Genomic DNA, 18,715 nt, shown 5'->3' with positions numbered 1-18,715 from the left:
CACACATGAGCCAAAAGCCGGTGATCATCCCCCGCCCCCGCCCCACACAAAGACACACACTCACACGTGTAAGTATGCGTGGCCTTATAAAACCAGCAAACACAAAGGGGAGCAAAATGCTGATCCTGTTTGTTTTTATGTTCTTCACGTCGAGCTAAATTGCTTCGTTCTGCAAAATGCCATCAAAACTTTTTACGATGACAAATGAGGCAGGAATGATTATCCTACTCCCATAATTCCGCCCCTCCTTTCACTTAACTGTGTAAAGTCATGCTTAACAGGGAAATTAAACTCTGGCTAATTGGATAATTTGCTTAATAAGCTCAATCAGGACTTCACATTTGCTCCGTGGCTGGTGCAACCTGAAAGCTCATATTTTCAAGGAGCGCTCTCCCCGTCGAATCACGTGGCTGTCGTCGAGCTAATTCCCTTTCTGACCGCGCTAAAAATTCACCAAGTCCTCCATTCTGGACTGCCGCCGTCATCGCTCTGTCATCTTTTATCGTTCTGGGGACAGAGATCTCTCTGAACACGCGCCTTAATGTGACCATGCCGCTTCACTCACCTTGTTTTGGATTACAGAACTTTTGAGGGATAGCTCATTAAGGCAGATGACTCAGATTGGGGGGCTTAAATCATCCCTGAGAGAGCCTCGTTTGGAGTTACCAGTGTCTTTTCTGAGTCATCAAATAGGTAGTTTGAATCAAAATCCATCACGGTCCACATTTAGGGCACAGAATGCTAAAAACATCCAGAGTTAGATTCAGCCTCTGGCCTTCAGTGTTCTTACAATTGTTTTATGGGGGTAGTGTTATGTAAAATCAACTTTTTTGAGCTTTACATAATCTTATAATGTCATTCTTTCATCACAAACAAACCTGGAGTGTTGGCTTGATTCTTTCGTGCATGTTTGAGTAATTATTTAATCTCCAGTGGCAGCCATTAAGCTGCACAAAACACCTGGATGGACCTAGCTCCGCCTTCGAGGATGAAGCTCCTCCCCAGAGCTAAGGTCTCCAAGCTTCTGCCACACAGAGACAGAGGCCCAATTTCAAGGCGTTTAATCACAAAGTCAAATTTCTTTTAAGTCATATTTGATAGATGAAGCATTTTTATAACAAATGAAGGTTGTACTTGATTGTGCTTTAGAATGTTATTCATTTTATGAATACATAATTCTGTCCATGTAAGTCACAAAGAAACTGACTAAAATGTTTGTCAGTTGAAATAAATATGTGAATTTCTTTTCCCCCATCCCCTAAAACTTGTAAAAACCTCATAACTGAAGCATTTCCAGCATCGTTCTTTGATGCATTGTTTGGCGAGTACAAAATCAGGAAGGGTTCTTATCTGACCTCTGATACCGACTTCTCTGACACATTGTCCCTGTTGGAGACAACTGAGAGGTGAAAGTAGAAGAATGTCTTCAAAAGTGCTGGCAGCACTCATGTCACCTCTCTTCATTATGACAAGCTAACTAACTTTAGCTAATTTAGCTCATTTTATGTTTTCAAATCCAAAGGAAATGCAATATTAAAAATAACAAGAAAAAGGCCCGCTCCAAGATCATGAAATTTTGGCCCCAAGTCAATTTACTGTTTTGTAAAAAATCTCTGTAGAGGGAGAAACCTCACACAAAAACTGTCTCATTTATTCTAAGGAATTACAGCACATATAGCACTACAAAGAGGTGTCCCTCCTTTTCCCAAACGGGGGGATTGGTATACTATCTAGTGGCAAATCACAAACAGTTCCTCGCAGCATCACATGGGAGAGTCACGTTGTATTGATTTTCAAAGAGATTGGGCTGAAATCCTGTGGATAGGAAGACAATGGGTTTCTGCTGCGTTACCATTTGACTGTGAGGTGTGAACGTAGAATGGGCTGAAAACATTCTCTAAAATACTCCAGGAACATATTCACAAACAAAGTTAGTACAATGTGGTACCTGAAAGATTTAATGAGATGTCACTCAGAAAGTCAAATATTTTTGAGTTTTCACAACTTTTGAAACACACGGCAGCCATATTGGCTACAGGTGTCATAAACTAGCCTGTAGTTTATGACATGCATCACAAACTACCTGTTATGACACCTTCTTAGAATTTGTGATTTTCAATGTCTATTGAACCACTTAATGCGCAATTAAACCACAACATTCAACAAAACATTTAGGGGAAATGTATTTTTCATCTTCTTTTCTGGCTTTTGAAACACAACCCCCCAAAACAAGCAGCAAATATAAAGTCCTGGTTCAACTATGTTAGTTTTCATCTTTAAGTTTGATAATAATCTGTACATCCAATATACTAAAGTAGTGCCTTTCAGTTTCATGCACATCTAAGTCATATCAATGACATAACTTGATATATATATATTTATATTTAAACTCAGCAGACACTCTATATATCCTGATAAATATTCACTCACCTCAGCATGCTGAATGCCTGGAGCAGCAACAAGTGATGGCAACTTTATCATTTGCCATCACTGGCAACTGATGGCAACTGATAAGGGATTAATTATTTGATCCCTTGAGGGCAGACATAAGGCATGTTTCATTACAAATCTGCACATAACTTTGTCAGTGTTGCGTTAATGTCGAAAAACACAGTTTTGATTAAATAATGCTCTTGTGACTAGTGTGAGGTCAAAAATGTATTTCCATTTTAGTTTTGCAAACTAAACCAATTTTGATAGGGCAAAAATCGAAAAACAAGATTTTTTTTTTTTTACATGAGTGTTTACGTTAAGCAAATTAATTTTTGAAATGTCAAATTTCGCAGCTTTAGATGATTTAAGGGGCATCAGCTATAGATGATCTGAAGTTTCCCAAAGTTCAAATCATGAAGTTTGGGGGGAAAAAAATAACTGAACAAGACGCATCAACCTAACACAGCCCATCTTGAGGCAATAAAACAAATGTGAATTTGACTCCCATCATTCCAAAACGCTTAAATTGCTTAGAAAAAGAAGGGATACAAAGTGGCACGCACTTTTAAACGACGTGATGAAATGTTCAACAAAATGCACTTAATTTCATGGTTATTTTTAATGTTGCCAACATACTTGGAGAAGCCAAGCTGAATACACACATATAGTCCACCACACACAGACAAACCCATGTGAACAAATGCACATGTTTACGTCACTGCCTTGTTAAAGCTCTATCCTGGTTAACGACATCTAGATACCCTCCATTTAGCAAAAAAGAAAAAAAAAGATGTTGAGTGGATGTCCAAACACACCAGAACTTTTTAGTTTTCTTCCAAGTCTCCCTCTTTGCTTTTTTTCCCCACCATGTAGACTTAATTAATAAGAGTTTTCTTCGAGCTAATGTTATGACATGTCAAATACCTAAAGGCTCTAATCTGAGGTGCTGTTAATTGGTCATTTCTGAGGCTTGTAACTCTAATGAACTACTCCTCTGCAGTAGAAGAAACTTTGTCTCCTGGGGCGCTCCTTGTGAGACACATTTTATCAGTGTTTGATGTTTTTTTTTTTTTAATAATTGCCCTTTGAAAACATTTTAAAGTTCCTGTAATTTTAGGTGACACTAAATGTCTTAAAGATATCTTGAGATTTCAAATAACATAGTTAAGAAATGCCTTTAAATGAATTATGACGATGGTAGAACAAAGTTGTTTGTAGATCTATGAGGAACATCATCACTAAACCAAATAATAAATGCTTAAAGGAAGCTGACATTGGAGTATTATTAGATTTTTACATCACCTCAGTGTATGTTATTGCAATTTTACTTGATACATTTTAACTACAACTTTTTCACTTCAGTTATTCACCATAAATGTGAAATAGAAGGAAAATACTAAATGCTTTCAAGAATTTGAAGCCAGTTGTATGAAACCCACCTCTTTCTTTTGCAGCCTCTAATAACTAATTATTGATTAGTTTTTTGTTTTAAATATCTAAAATCCTGCCAAACTGGTGACTTGATCTTTCCTCTTAACTGCAATTTCATCTGGAGCTGCTGGACTCATTTCCTCCTTTCACTCCTCCTTGTTCTTTGAACATGAAACTCCTCCCAAATAGTCACATACACTGCACGTATTCTGTCCGTGGACCATAGAGATTTCATAGTCAAGTTTACAGATTGCCTACATTCCTTGTGGCATATTCCTTCATTTCTCACAATCTGAATGAATTGATGAGCTAGTTGGATGGCTAGCCTAGTGTTTTTTTTTCTCCACCACACAACTGTCAGTGCTGCACATAGAGGCAGTCATGCTAGGCGTTCTTGCGACTGGTTGCACTGACTCCCAACTTTATCATCTCTGTGTCGCACAAACAGAACAGTTTAATGTGAACACCGTTTCCTGTCTAACAGTTTACCACGTGAATCTGTGTGTTACCAAGGACAACAAACATCTGCATTGAGTCCACCTCAAATACTCGTCATGTACGTACATGTGGGCCTACGAGGAGTGAAGCACACCTGGGGGGCAAGATGAGACTGCTACTGATTATGTCACTCAGTAGGTTGTTGCTAGCTAACCAACCGACTGTGCTAGCTAACTACGCTGCCAACCATTCATAGCTGGGAGTTTGAGCTATGAATGGTTGCGCGGCTAAAGCCTTTCTTCTGCCTACAACCCCCAGAATGGCATGTTTTTCTGGGTCAGAGTTCAGTGAAATTATCAACATTCTGTCAGACATATTTTTGTTGATAAGAAGTCATTAGCAATGGCTATTGTTATTTTCCAACTAGCCAAATCCGTAGTAGAAAGTATTTGTAGGTTTCCATAGTGACATAGTTTTTGAATATGTATGATAGATTTCAGTGTTCCTTGAGACAATCTAATTCAGGATATTAATTTCTAACATAGTCCATCATTAACAGCGTCACATTCCTGTGTGCTACATTCAGTCTTTTTGCTGCTCTTTGTTCTCTAATGTTCTCCATCAAACCTCTGAGACCTTCACAGAATGGCCCTGCATAAACAATCCCTCAGACTTGATGTATTAATTAGATAACTTCCAAAGGCATTTGTTTGTGCTGGAATTTATTTGAGGGTATTAGTATAAAGTGGGCTTAACAGAAATGCTGAAATTTTAATCTGCTGGAAAGCTTGTATTGATTTATTTTTATTTTTTTACTTCCTCTTAGCAATGATGAGTTACCGTGCTGACCTACAACATCAATTCTAATAAAACACAAACATGTTTGTAGTTATAGCACAATAAAATGTGAAAAACTCCAACGGGCATGATGTTTGCAAGGTACTGTAACTTGCATAACTGTTTTTCAATTTAACATTGAAGACACAGTCCTGGCTTTTCCTCTGCGAGAGACGTTTCCTTGAGGAAAACCTAACCTTTTCCTTTCTCTCCACAGTGTAAAGATTTCTTCAAAGCCGGCCGAGGGATTTATGAGGACTTGCGTCGCAGACTGCCTTTCTACCCTTCTGACTTCACAGATGGTAAGCTGGACCTGGACTTGTAGTGAAAGTGAGTCATTTGTGTTGCTTTGCCCCACCGGGGTGCCGCTGGCAGCGCCTCATTTATCTTTCACCCTTTGCCTCACAGAGAGAGAGTACTGAAATGTTTTGCATATTTGGTACATCTCTTGGGGTTTCAGGTTTCTTATGCATAGTGCAGCATATTACTATACAAATCTGTCAAATGTGGAAACAAGCATGAAAGTTTGCATGCTCAACCTTCAGGCTGTATGTTTTTCACATTAGCCACTTAAATTTCAGGATGACACCTATTTTTCAAAATGGCTGCTGTCTGTGAGCCTTTTAAACCTAACTAAATGTTACTTATTTTCACAACTTTCAGGAACTCTATTTCACATCATATGTTTTCGCCTTTGGTCTTCATATTCATACAACCTTAAAGTTATAATATGTAGCATTTTACAAGCTGAGCAACAGTCCTCTTCATGGTTAGCATTAGCTTTTGCAAATTTTTTGATGTGTTTAACAGTTTAGTGTGCCCACCACTAGTAATATAAACTGCTAATTATAGTGCAAATGTATATGCTCCATTACAACCACGGCAGCCATTTTCAAAAATGGCCACCAGATAAAGGAAAAAAAAAATCAAGAAAATATATTGCCTCCTTCCCAAAATAATGGCCAAAGTCATTTTATGCCAAAACATGATTTTGGGGAGAAAAATAAAGGGCAAAAAATGACTTGGAGCATTCTTTTAGGAAGGTGATGTATATTATTTCTAAAGTTAAAAATATAAATATGTGTGGTTTGACACCACACACTCTCATGTTGTCCATCAACAAAAATAAGTTAAAAACTAAAAAATTATCAATAATTAAAATGTTTATTCTGGGTCCAATTATTAATTAGTTCATACCAAAAGTATTCATCAGTGATCAGTATTGACAGTTTTAGTGCCACAATAAATTTCCTGTGTGATCATGGTGGTCATCATGAATGTTTCAGTGGCTAATGTCTTATTTTTTTCATCTTATTTAATTTTATTTATTTATTTTCATAAAAGGAAAGCCCTGGGAACATCTGTGCCAAATTAGGTTCCACATGTGAAAGATTTTTGCTGAAACATCCAATTATCCGCTACACTATCAGCATTATATTTGAGTATAGACACCACAGTAATCTGTGGTGTCTATTTGAAAATCTTAGCTCTAGTACAACGTGTGCTTTTTTTTTTAGGTAGGTCTTTGCTATCCTTGGGTTTCATCCAGGGTTTTGCATCTTGTATAAATAACACTAAAGTCTCCCACATGCCTCTTTATGTTCAACATTATTATAATATCCCAGGTCATCAACCACAGCATCTCCCTATACCCTACTGATGCAGTCGCTGAAGGCAGGTACTTTCACTGAGTCATCAACTCAGACTCTTTACCCACCGTGTGTGAAAGCGGCTCCGGTCCAGGACACACGCGCACACACACACACGCACACACACACACACACACATATACACACGCTAAATAATGTGTTAGTCACAACAAGCAGCTCAGCCCTTTACTCTCTCAACGCATTTCTGTTTTATTTAAGCTGCAACAGAAAGCAACGCGTTCCTGACATGCGAGTTTGATCAAATGTTCATCCTGCGAAGGTCACGGAAAGCAACGATCACATTAGAGGCCAATTAAAATGTTTGATTCCAACATGAGTTATCCATCATTCATATGGCTGCTCCTAAAATGAGATGGATTACACAAACGCAAAACGCATCACTCCGATTTTCAAAGGGGCAGTCGGTTGTGTAAGCCACAGTAGAATATTCTGACACACACACACACACACACACACACACACGCACACACTCTCTCTGGAGGTTCCTTATTGCAGGGGATCTAAACGATGGATTCTGCTAGCGTTTCTGTCGTTTTTAAATTAAAGTGCTGAGCCTCCTCCGCTTCATTATGAGATGCATATGACTCATGTGTTTGTGTTTGTCTCCCTTCAGGTATAGTTGGAAGTAATAAAACCCTGCTGAAGTACATGACCACAGCCATCTTCCTCTACATCGCCATCCTCCTCCCTGCGATTGCTTTCGGCTCCCTCAACGATGAGAGCACCCGCGGCGAAATCGGTAGGAGCACGCAGCCGGCATGCAGACACTCTAATGTTCTATCAAACACGAGTCCACAAAGTAAAGTTCCCACTGAGGAGTAGCAGGGCCAGCTGGTTATAACACAGCCAACATTTATGTAGTGTATAAACAGGTCAGCGTTGATCTAAGACAGTTTTAATAACAAAAAATATCTTTAAAATATTTTGGACTCACAAATAGAGTAAAGCTACGACATATGCATTTTTTAAAATCATTTAAAATTTTGCAATAAAAATGTCTTGATTCCATAAAAAAATCCTGAAATAACAAATCAGATACCAACTTCAGCTCATTTGCTCGATACAGATGACATCCAGTCTTTTTCTTTTGTGCAGGTCTTAAAGAATAATGAAATAACACAGGCTCTGGCAGCTGTGCTGGACAGGCGCACAGCAGACGTCAGAACATAACAGTAGTTTCCCATTTTAGTCAAACGAGGCCAAAAACACGATGGTGACATTTTTCAGCTGTTTTTAGCTAACTAACCTTTCTGTGTAATTTTAACATTGTAAATATTTTTCCCAACATTCTGACATTTCAACATCCGATAGGCTCTGAGGTAGATGGAAAGCTAAAGTTAAACAAATAATAATAATAATAATAATAATAATAATAATAATAATAAAGGTAAGACTTGCACACTTGCGATATGTTTTTGATGAAGGAATATCATTGATGTAAAGCTCAAAAAAGTTGTACATAATTCTGTCTCTTCAATGTACATTAAACAATTTTGTTCATACCACAGATTGATACATGGATCAGTAGTCACATCCCTGCCATATATCTGATCCCATAACAATCTCCAATAACTGGTCCAGTACCAATAGTTGATCAGATTGGCAGTTTTTTTTTTTTTTTGTTTTTCATTTTTCCCAAATCAAAAATCTCAAATGGGAAGCTTCATTCTTGAGCCATACTTATTAATTTGAGACTTTTACAAAAAGGCTTTTACTTGTTTGTTTTGTTAATTTTTGTTTATTATTATAAGATCCTAAAGCAACCTTCCAAAACATTAACCTTAAAACATATTTTAACTTTAGAAGTGAAATATGTTTTACAGAAAAGCAGATATAAAGCACTTTAAAATGCCTTGCTGCTGAAATGTGCTATACAAATAAAATGTGATTGATTGATTGATTGATTGATTGATTGATTGATACAGGAGCAGAAACAGAAACTAAAGAGGCCAAAGAGTTTTATGAAGTATCATAACTTGCTAATAACTCGTAGTAATATCATATGTAGTGTTTTTAAGTGCTGTCAATGAAAAATTTGGGGGTTTTTTGTTTTAGTTTCTTTTTCACATTGCATGATTTTGTTGGTTGAGAACGTATTATTGTTTGATGTATTCTAACTATAAAAACCTAAAGCCTGCATTAATCATCCCCCTAAAATTGAATTGTGTGTGCTTTTTAAAGTTTCTTTTATTATTATTATTATTATTATTATTGTAGCGGGAAGAACATGAAGCAAGTATCTCAAGTTAATTTGTGGGTAAAAATAACAGATAATTCGCCTAATAACATTCCTGGTGCAGAAAGTGAATTATGAGTTTCCTTCTGCTTCTGCTCAGCTGTGCAGCAGAACCTTAAGGCCATTCATGTTTATTCATCAGAACCTTTTCCTGTGTCTTCTTTTCGTGCGTGCGTGCGTGTGTCTTCTCTGCCCAGATGTTCGGAAGACTATCATTGGCCAGAGCATCGGCGGAGTCATCTACTCGTTGTTCGCTGGCTCCCCTTTAGTTATCCCTCTCACCACTGCTCCCCTCGCCATCTTCATCAGCGGTAAGCTTTCCTTTAGTTTCATTCAGCTCACCTCAAAAACAAGGCAGTCGTCTCTCTGAGTTTTACACAGCAGATGAGTCTTAGATGGTGGGAAAATCACTAAAAAGATGGCATCAAAAGTGGAAGAAAACTAATGTCGGAGAAAAAAACTATCATGCTCATCTCCTCTTTAAAGAATAAGAAAAACAATGTTCAACTGTTATTGTTAATGAAGTTTTAAAGCAGACAGGTTGTAAATTAAGTCATCGCTTTGCTTCAAAGATACAGTCCTGACATTATTACTTACACTAATTTCATAGCAGATTTTGACAATAACCCAAGTAATCCACACTCACAATGAAGTCCATAAATAGTCATTTGGGGAAATGGAATAAGTTCACTTAAAGAACCTCAGTAGACACTTTTTGTTTTGTAATGTTAACGTCAATATGTCTCTTGTATGGAATGATATTGTTTTTAATTCTTTATTTTTTCGGTAATCAATAGTCAGAATTACAGCTTAAAAAGCAGAAATGTCCACTGATCATTTGCTGTCCTCTTATTTCTTTCACAAAAAAAGAAGACTGGAAGAGAAGGGACAAACTTTCCCTCCCAGTTTGGGAGACAAAAAAAAAATAAAAAGCACCTGTGCATAGCAGCATATACATGTTTGTTATTTAATGCAGGGAGGGAGAGAGAAAATAAAACAAAACACACATGCAAAGCAAAGCACAAATAGGCTGATTAATATACAACTCTTCAAAAGCTGAAAACATTTTTAAGTGAATTAAATAAAAACTAATTAATAGGGAAAAACTATCACTAACAGGAACAAATGTGCATTTATGAAATTAACTAAAACAATAAAACATACTAAAATTATATATATAATATCCTTTGTTTTTGTGTTTATGGTTCAAACTGATGTGAAATAGATTTTTAAACCGCTGAAGTAAACAACCAGTTTATCCATGGAGTGCTGTAGATTATGGCATTCCATGGTCACAGCAAAAGTTGGGAGAAAACATCAGAGTCAGTTGATGGTCAGCAATAATTGAATAATTTTTTTCTGAAAATGCATCTTCTGTTCAGTATTCATTAGCCAATTGATAATCACAATACAATACTTTGTCCTTTCTGAAAGCTACACCTAAAAATTAACCAAAGTATGAAAAAACTAAAATTGCTCCAAAACTAACAACTAAACTAAATATTTAACCAGTAATAACTACTAAAAACTAGCAAACACACTCTGCAAGCCAAGTAAAACTAACTGAATTAGACAAACAAAAAATGACAACAAAATAAAACTAAACTACAAAGAAAAACCCAGAACATTTAGAGAGTATTGACATCCAAAACGTTTAGCATCTGACCAGAGTACTTTCTCAAATATTTCACCACTTATTTAAATCTTCTGCAGCAAACTTTAATAAAGCTTCAGAATATCTTCAGCAGTGGAGTCTTGTGCAGTGAAAGTTAGAAAAGCCACTGATGTTGAGTCTTTTCAGATATATACTCTTGACTCCTCTGTCAGAAATTTTAAGACATTCTGTACCATATGATGGACTGGTATCCTTTCTGAATCTGGTTTATGTTCCCCATTTCACTCACTAGAACATTTTAAAGTTTAAATGCAGCTGTAACGACTCCTATCAGTATTTTTAACTCTAAAAACACGATTTTTTGTGAACTTCTTGTTTCCCAATCAAATCATTCTGTGCACAGAGTGCTTTCTGAATACTGACCGATTTCAGCTGATTTCTTGGTTTTCTGTGTCTTCTCGCACACCAGTTTCTTCAAGTGTTTGACATTTATTCCACTTGTCTTTCCAATGTTTTGTTGTTTAATTCCATCTCTGGACTCATTTGTTTTGTATGTATGGATTACTGGCTGTTGTTGCTTACATCTGGTTTGAATTTGATGTCAAAAGAAATATGTAGAATATATTTCTCCCAGAAAAAAAAAGTCCAAATGTTGAATAGTTGCCACAGAGGGGGGTAGATGGACCAGAATGTGTTTTTTTTGTTTTGTTTTGTTTTGTTTTGGGTTTTTTGCCCATGTTACATAACAGCTGGTTTCAGGTGCCTGCAGGGCCGCAGATTTGCTCAGGAAAAAAATGGAACAAGTAAAGCTTTTATTCAGTTCAGACAAAATGCAGCACATAAACTACTGGACGTTTTTTTGCCCAACAGCATTGTTTTGTTGGGAGGAATGTAGATGAACTTGAATGGTGGAAACTCCGAAAGAGTGCAGAGATGAAGAAAAGCAACGACTTTGATGCCAAGATTTAGTTTTAATACCAAAGCTGTTTGGCGGGTTTGCGGTGGGATGATCTTTGAAGTAAATGGGTTGGAACTGTGCAGAGAACATTCTCATGGGGATAATTGTAGTATATTTCCAGCAGCTTTCTGAACGGAACAAAGGCTTGTTTGTAAAGTTGTGACTCAAGATAACAACTAAATTATTATGGTTTTTAACAAACTAATTACAGTTCTTTTTTTTTTCCTTTTCAAGGTAAATTAAAATGCATGTTTCTCTTTAACTCTTTGTGCATCCATGTTTGAGATCAATGAAGCTACCGAGAGCTTCTGTAATAAATGCTCTCATTACTGGAGTCTGGAAAAATCTCTGAGATTGAATCACTTCTAACCAACTGAACTTCTTTCAAATTGTTTTTGAATTGAAAAAAGAGTTTGCTCCTTTCCTGATGTCTTTTTTTTTTTTTGCATGTTTGTCACACATATACGAAAGCGTTTGAGAATGTTTTTAAATATTAGTCAAAAACACCACAGGTATTTAAAACTGCAGTTTTTAAATGAAGTTGTTTTAAGGGAGACAAAAAATCCCAAAAAAACACTTTTGCACGCCCCTCCACACGGTGTCTTGCAAAAATATACACACCGCATTTTCCACATTTTGTAATGCTACAAATTTGAACGGTTTTAACTGAGATTCAACGTCGAACACCAAAAAAACCAAACAAAGTCGAAGAAATATCTGCACGTTTTCTACAAGTAAAAAGTGAAAAGTGCTTTGTGCATTTGTACTTCGCCCCCTCATTTTTTTTGTTGTTTTGTTTTTTGTTTTTTTCATTTTCTCTTCAGAAGTCGCCTAATTAGTAAATTGAGTTCACTTGTTTTTCATTTATTCTCGGTATGGAGCCAGCTGCGCTGCGAAGGCCTCAGAGGTTTGTTAGAGAACATTAGAAAACAAACAACATAATGAAGACCAAGGAACACTGCAGACAGCTCAGGCAGAAAGCTGGACAGAAGTTTAAGGCAAGGTGCAATTATGATGTCACCCAACTTAAAAAATGTTAGGGATCATTGTTCGATGTATCGTTTGAAGATCAACAGAGTACGGCAGAGCTGCAGAGACACGGCCGTCCACCAAAACAAACAAGCAAAACATTAATAAGAAAAACCACATAGGAAATACGAAATACCTTGATCTGATGGGATTAAATAATCCGAATGTATGGTTTATATGGATACTGAATTATTTAATATGATTGTGCACCAAGTTTTGTTTAGAATAGAAGTACTGACATGCGCAAAGTTGTAAAGTTTCCCTAAAAAAACACAGAAGAAGAAGCTGTTCCTCAGTTTCTGCTGAATGTAAAACCGAACAAACAGTGGTGTTGGTTCCAGAACGGACCAGCACCAGGTTCTAATAATGCTCCAGGAATTACTGCACTCCCTAATTACGCCTCCTGCTGTCTCTGAGGGCTCGGACTGACCCCGTGTGCGCTTTTATGGCTTTTATTTTTTTTATTTTCTTCCCGCAGTGGTTTTGGGAAATGACACTGACACGATTACAAATTCATTCCGATGGAGCCGAATCCGATCCGAATATTCCGATCGGTGCATCGACGTGTCATGTTTTCTTTACTCAGACTGACAGGTTTGATCTGATTGCTTATATCCTCGTAAGAGTGCCTTCTACAAATCTGAGTTTCGGAGAAGAAAATTGAGAAGAAACGGCATAATTTAGAGAAAGGCTCTTGGAGTCAGGTATAAAGTTTCCCACTAGACGTGTGTGGACACAAGACCATCTTTATGTTGTTCCTTCCACTTTACAGTTATACACTACTTTGTACAACAAAACAAAAAGTTTAGTTTGTAATATGAGAACATATAAAAGGGTTCATTAATACTTTTGCAAGGCACTGTAAGCATTTATTCCTTATATGCACACATTAAAGGGGCAGTATTGTGTAAAATTTATATTTTGAGTCTCATATTATGTTATAATGTTATTCCCTCTTAAAAAACATACCTAGAGTGTTGCTTGGATTCTTTCATGCATGTTTGAGAAATCCTTGAATCTCCATGGCAACCATTCAACCATTCAAAAATGCCTGGCTGGACCTAGCCCCGCCTTGGAGACAAAGCTCCTCCTCTGAGCTGCAGTTTCCAAGCTTCTGCCTCACAGAGCAGCTCTCCCCCACTACTTCTCAATGTTACACTGGTAAAAATGTTCCTGAAGGGTTAATAGAGGAGCCATGTTGTGACGACTTCCTTAAGGCGAGGTTTCAGAAAGAGCAGGAGTTTTTGAAGAGACAGAGGCCCAATTTCAATTACAAAGTAAAATTTATTTTATGTCATATTTGGCATGTGCAGCATTTTTATACCAATTGAAGTTAACATAGTTATTTGACTCCAATATAAAATGGCACTATGTGGCTGGACAACACATAATACTGCCCTCTTAAATAATTCCCATTGTGTCATTCAGATGTTTTATATTTACATACAAGTATGTATGTTTTTGGTCTTGTGGATTGTAGTGATCCGAGGAATCTGTGATGACTACAACTTGGATTTCCCAGCTTTTTATGCCTGCATCGGTTTGTGGAACTGCCTCTTCCTCATCTTGGGAGGGATCTTCAACGTCAGTCTGCTGATGAAGCTCTTTAAAAGGTACCACTTATATTTGCGTTTACATTTATCTTGGTTTATTGGGATTGTTTTCCTAACGGGTCACATTGGTCCCAACTCCACCGACCTGTAACTGCTGCTGACAAAATCTATAATATTAAAAGTCGACAGCATGGTGGATCTTGCTAACAAGCTCGTTCTTGTTTTGTTTTGGGTTTTTTTTGTTTGTTTGTTTTTTTTTGTTCTTTTTTGTCAGTATTAGGTTTTACAAATTCAAAGACCTATTTGCATTTCGCAAAAAAATGTGGATTCTGTGAGTAGGAATGGCTCATAAGTTTTTATTTGTGAGTATAAGAAATGCAAATTCTAATGTTTCTGTTAGAATTTCAGATGTTTGAATTGCAGCCAAAAACATCCAACTTTGATGGTTATGTTGCTCAGTTGCCATTTTTTACCTTTACAGTTTTGGTTGTTTTCTATTAGATTCTTATTTTGGTTACTAAAAGCATAGCTCTTGATTTGTCGGTCGTTCTACGTTTCTGTTCTCATCTATGGTCTTGAGCTCTGGGTAACGACAGACAGAATGAGATCAGAGCAGAGAATGAGCAGCCGAAATGAGTTTCCTCCGCAAGGTGTCAGGGTTGTTCCTTAGAGACGGGGTGAGAGGTTCGGTCATCCAGGAAGGACTCAGGGGTAGAGCTCTCCCTGGTGAGGTGTTCTTGGCACATCCCACTGGGAGGACATCCAGAGGAAAACCCAGGACACGCTGGAGGGACTGTGTTTCTCGGCTGGCCTGGGAATGCCTTGGGATTCCCCCACAGGAGCTGGCCCAAGTGGCTGGGGAGAGGGAAGACTGGGTCTCTCTGCTTTGGCTGCTGCCTCTGCGATCTGACAATAAAAAAGTACCATCTGCTGTTTTGCACCATTCACACCCTGCAGGATGATTCTTGTTAGAAAATATAATTATCTGACTTTACAGAACAATATCCATCAGCAGGAGGTCACTTGGTTGTTATTACTGGATGACTTTTCCTACTTTTACTGTTTTTGAAGCTCAAATGGGGATCACAACCAAAATAAATGGGAACAAAGTACAACACAAAGTTTTCAGATCTCAGTCAGTGGGAGTGGAAGAGACTGGGAAGTTCTGGTTCTTGAATTCTCCTGCTGTAGGACTGCTCTGGGCAGCTTGGGGTCTGTTCTGGCTTTTGGCTTATCTGACTCTTGACTTCCTGCAGCTAATCTACTCTAATAAAATCTCGCTTACAGCATAGGATGGGTTTTCTCCTCTTCACTCCTGTAGAATTTCTATCGACCCAATCAGCGAACAGAGGAAGAAGTTGAGCAATGAAATAAATTTTCTGCGCTGTTTTAGAATTGTAGTCTGTCTAGAAATGGCAAAAGAGGAAGTAAGTAAAACCATTCAGTCCGTGTTGGCCATGCTTCTAAATAATGAATTAATATTAACAGCTGCTTTGTTCAAATAAACACTTCCCTCTTCACAGTGGAGGATGGATGTTTGTAGCAAAGGCAATTTCTGGTAAGCTTCACAGCACCAAACTGGTACAGTATATACATCATGGGGAAACGTTAGTGATTGGGTAAAGATTAAAACTTTATCCAATCAGTTGGAGGCTAGCAAGACTATTGAGAAACAATTGCTAGCCTCCAGCTAGCCTGCAGCTGGCTTCCAATCGTTTCTCAATAGTCGAGAGCCAAGACCTTCTGTGTGAAGGACTAGTGTCTGGTTTTTAACAGGCTGGCTCCTGGCGGCAAGGCGCCCATTTTTTGGGTGGAAGGTATCTGTCAGGCTTAGAGGCCAGTCTGGTAATCAAGGTGGTTGGAACTTGTCAATTGGATTTAAGTTGTGATGAAGCCCAAAGACCCTCAGGGATGTGTCAGGGTGACTGTGGCTTGAACTAGGCAGTGAAAAACTAGGCAGTGATGAGGCATCAAAAGATCCCTCACCACCATACCTGGTAGATTTTCCTCTTCAGCACTGGAAACACTTTGTGTCTTGTGTGGGAGCCTGATAGTCTCGTATTGACCAGCACTGGAAGACAGGGTAGCAGTGCCAGATTAGGTGGAGTCTTTGCCATATGTCTTCAGGGTCTGAGGCTACTTATCCTCTGCTGCTTTTGACCACAGTTTCTGCCCATCCCACCGTTCTACAGCTTCACACCTTTAGGTGACAAATTCTCACTCATAACTATTCCACACATAGGCAACCACTCTTCATACACACAAACACACACACATCCACCCGCCCACACTGAAATCATCCAAATAACTGAAGGTCGTACAAACACAGCTTCCTCTTTCACTAATGTGGTCTGTCTACTTTGATTCCAGATGCAGTAATGATTTCAAACCAAACATGTAGCTAGAAAATCATATCAGGTATATCAAAAATAATGTGCCATGTTTTATGATCATAGGCACAAAATATTTTGTTTACATGTATGAAATAAAATGAAAGGCAGAACAGCAACAGGTAGATCTAGAGCTTTTATGATTTTAAAACGACAACACTGCATTAAAAGTTCATTAAAATATTATTTTATTAAGTTGAACGTCCTTGTATTGTTTGAAATAGAATGACAAAAATGCTACTTTTATTCTGTGTTTTAACATTTACTTGTAGCTAAGCAACAACGTCCAATGTGTTTTCCAGGTCAACAGAAGAGGTCATTGCCCTGTTCATCTCCATTGCATTTGTAGTTGATGCTGTCAAAGGAACAGTCAAAAGTAAGTAACGCAGGCAGTCACTTTTTTTTGTTTTTCTGCAACACTGCAGTCTGTGACTGCTTATACTTCTTCCATATTTTGACTGATAATTAAGACTCTGCATCCATCTCAGCTTTTACTGTTATCACAAGCAAATTTCCGATTTAAAGCAGGCAAAAGTTTTCTAACACAAATGGAGTCATAAAAAGATAACTGCGACATATTCTGCATACTGTGCTACTGGTGCCATTTTAATAATGTTATTTGCTGGAGCTACTTGCTAATTATGCCTGAGGAATCCTTCGTTGACCGAGGGTGCCAAGATCTCTCCAGCTAATCAATTAGTCATTTTAATTAAAAGCTGTCCAGTCCTTTTTCCTAGTGACATTGTTCTTTGTTTTAGCCATCTGCAGATGGATCTTTACAAATCTGCTGCGTATTACTTAGCATTTTTTTTCTATTTAATGCAAAAAACATTTATATTCAGTCGCTATTTATGGCTAATTCACAGACAAAAGAGCATGAATAAAATCAGCTCTCTAACTTTGCATTAATGCTTTGCTCTTGCTTCTAGATTTTCCTATAGTTTTGTACTGCCTTCTGTTTTTCAGACTGAAATACAGAGCAGGGTGTCTCTGCATCTTTAAAGTCTCAAATTCATGTATCTAAAGTCAGACTGTTAATGTGTTAAAATTATATATATAATAAAGTTGGCCTTAAATAAACTTAAAAAGGGGTTGTTGTTTTTTTGTTTTGTTTTGGGGGTTTTTTTTCACGTGGTTTTTCTGTCAGCCAAAAGATTGATTCACACATTGGCATCTTGCTTTCTGTGACATGGTTGAGGCTACCAGTAACAAGCTGCTAATATATCCTTAATTGCTAGCTTGTTGCGTATTTCATGAGTTGGTGTAAGTTTATCGGCAGGTGGCTGGACAACATTCTTCTCGGCACTGAAAACAGACCCTGAACTCACCATCACTTTGATAAAACTTGTGGCAGCAGGAAAACACAGTGGAGTTATAACGAAGTTAGGCAGAGCCTACAAAGATTTTGGATTTCAAATGCTCAAAGCTGTCCGTCCAATCTGTCACATAAAATAAACCAAAGCTTTTGGTTGTACAATAATAAAATTGGAAAGGGTTCAACAGAGTTTGAATGCTTTTCAATTTACCTAAGAAAAAGAAAAACTTACGAAAATTTGTGTTTTATTTTTTGTTGGTTTGTTTTGACCACTGTGATTCTGGTTTCAGTCTTTCAGAGGTACTACCACGCTCCAGGTCTGGAAAACAGGAGCATAGCGGACCTTCCTCAGGTTGGAGACCTGCAGGGAGGAAACAGGAGTGAGGTGATGGTCGGGTCGGTGTTCAATGCTCTGCCTGAATCTTTCATCCAGTGCACTCGAGAAAGGCCCGTCCTTTGCCTCCTGCTGATGCTCGGGACATTATGGATGGGCTATACCCTCTACCAGTTCAAAAGAAGGTACATTCTGCATTAATATTCTGAGGCACCTGAAAGATTAATCACTGGAGAACTTTAAATCACGTTTGGCTGGGACCGCTGCCTTGCTGGGATGGATGCTGCAGAGTGGGACCTAGCCTCTAAGGATTGTAACTTTCCAGACAGAACTTGCTAAACTCACTTTTCTGTCAGATCTTCAGTTCCAGCCTGTGATTTAATAAGCATTAATATTCTAACTACTGATTGCTCTCTGTAATCAAATCAACCTCAAAGCTGGATTCAATTGTGTAAGCAAGAGGCGGAGTAAGGTAC

The 18,715-nt window shown here is 37.9% G+C and overlaps 1 protein-coding gene across 4 annotated transcripts in view; it reads left to right on the top strand.

Moving 5' to 3' along the window:
* slc4a11 (solute carrier family 4 member 11) overlaps positions 1 to 18,715 on the top strand; it is a 121,536-nt gene that overhangs the window by 87,330 nt on the left and 15,491 nt on the right. For 3 of the 4 annotated variants that reach the window (XM_015058559.1, XM_015058558.1, XM_015058557.1), the window contains 6 exons: positions 5,357 to 5,441; positions 7,423 to 7,548; positions 9,243 to 9,356; positions 14,128 to 14,260; positions 16,893 to 16,966; positions 18,196 to 18,424. In XM_015058559.1, the coding sequence (XP_014914045.1) occupies positions 5,357 to 5,441; positions 7,423 to 7,548; positions 9,243 to 9,356; positions 14,128 to 14,260; positions 16,893 to 16,966; positions 18,196 to 18,424 (761 nt within the window). The remainder of the gene's footprint in view (positions 1 to 5,356; positions 5,442 to 7,422; positions 7,549 to 9,242; positions 9,357 to 14,127; positions 14,261 to 16,892; positions 16,967 to 18,195; positions 18,425 to 18,715) is intronic. The other variant, XM_015058560.1, reaches the window with a different exon arrangement.

Source organism: Poecilia latipinna, unplaced genomic scaffold (genome assembly GCF_001443285.1).
Source record: "Poecilia latipinna isolate Pla-1442-1.1 unplaced genomic scaffold, P_latipinna-1.0 Scaffold1550, whole genome shotgun sequence".
NCBI classification, from domain to species: domain Eukaryota; kingdom Metazoa; phylum Chordata; class Actinopteri; order Cyprinodontiformes; family Poeciliidae; genus Poecilia; species Poecilia latipinna.
This window is presented reverse-complemented; position numbering and strand designations above follow the sequence as displayed.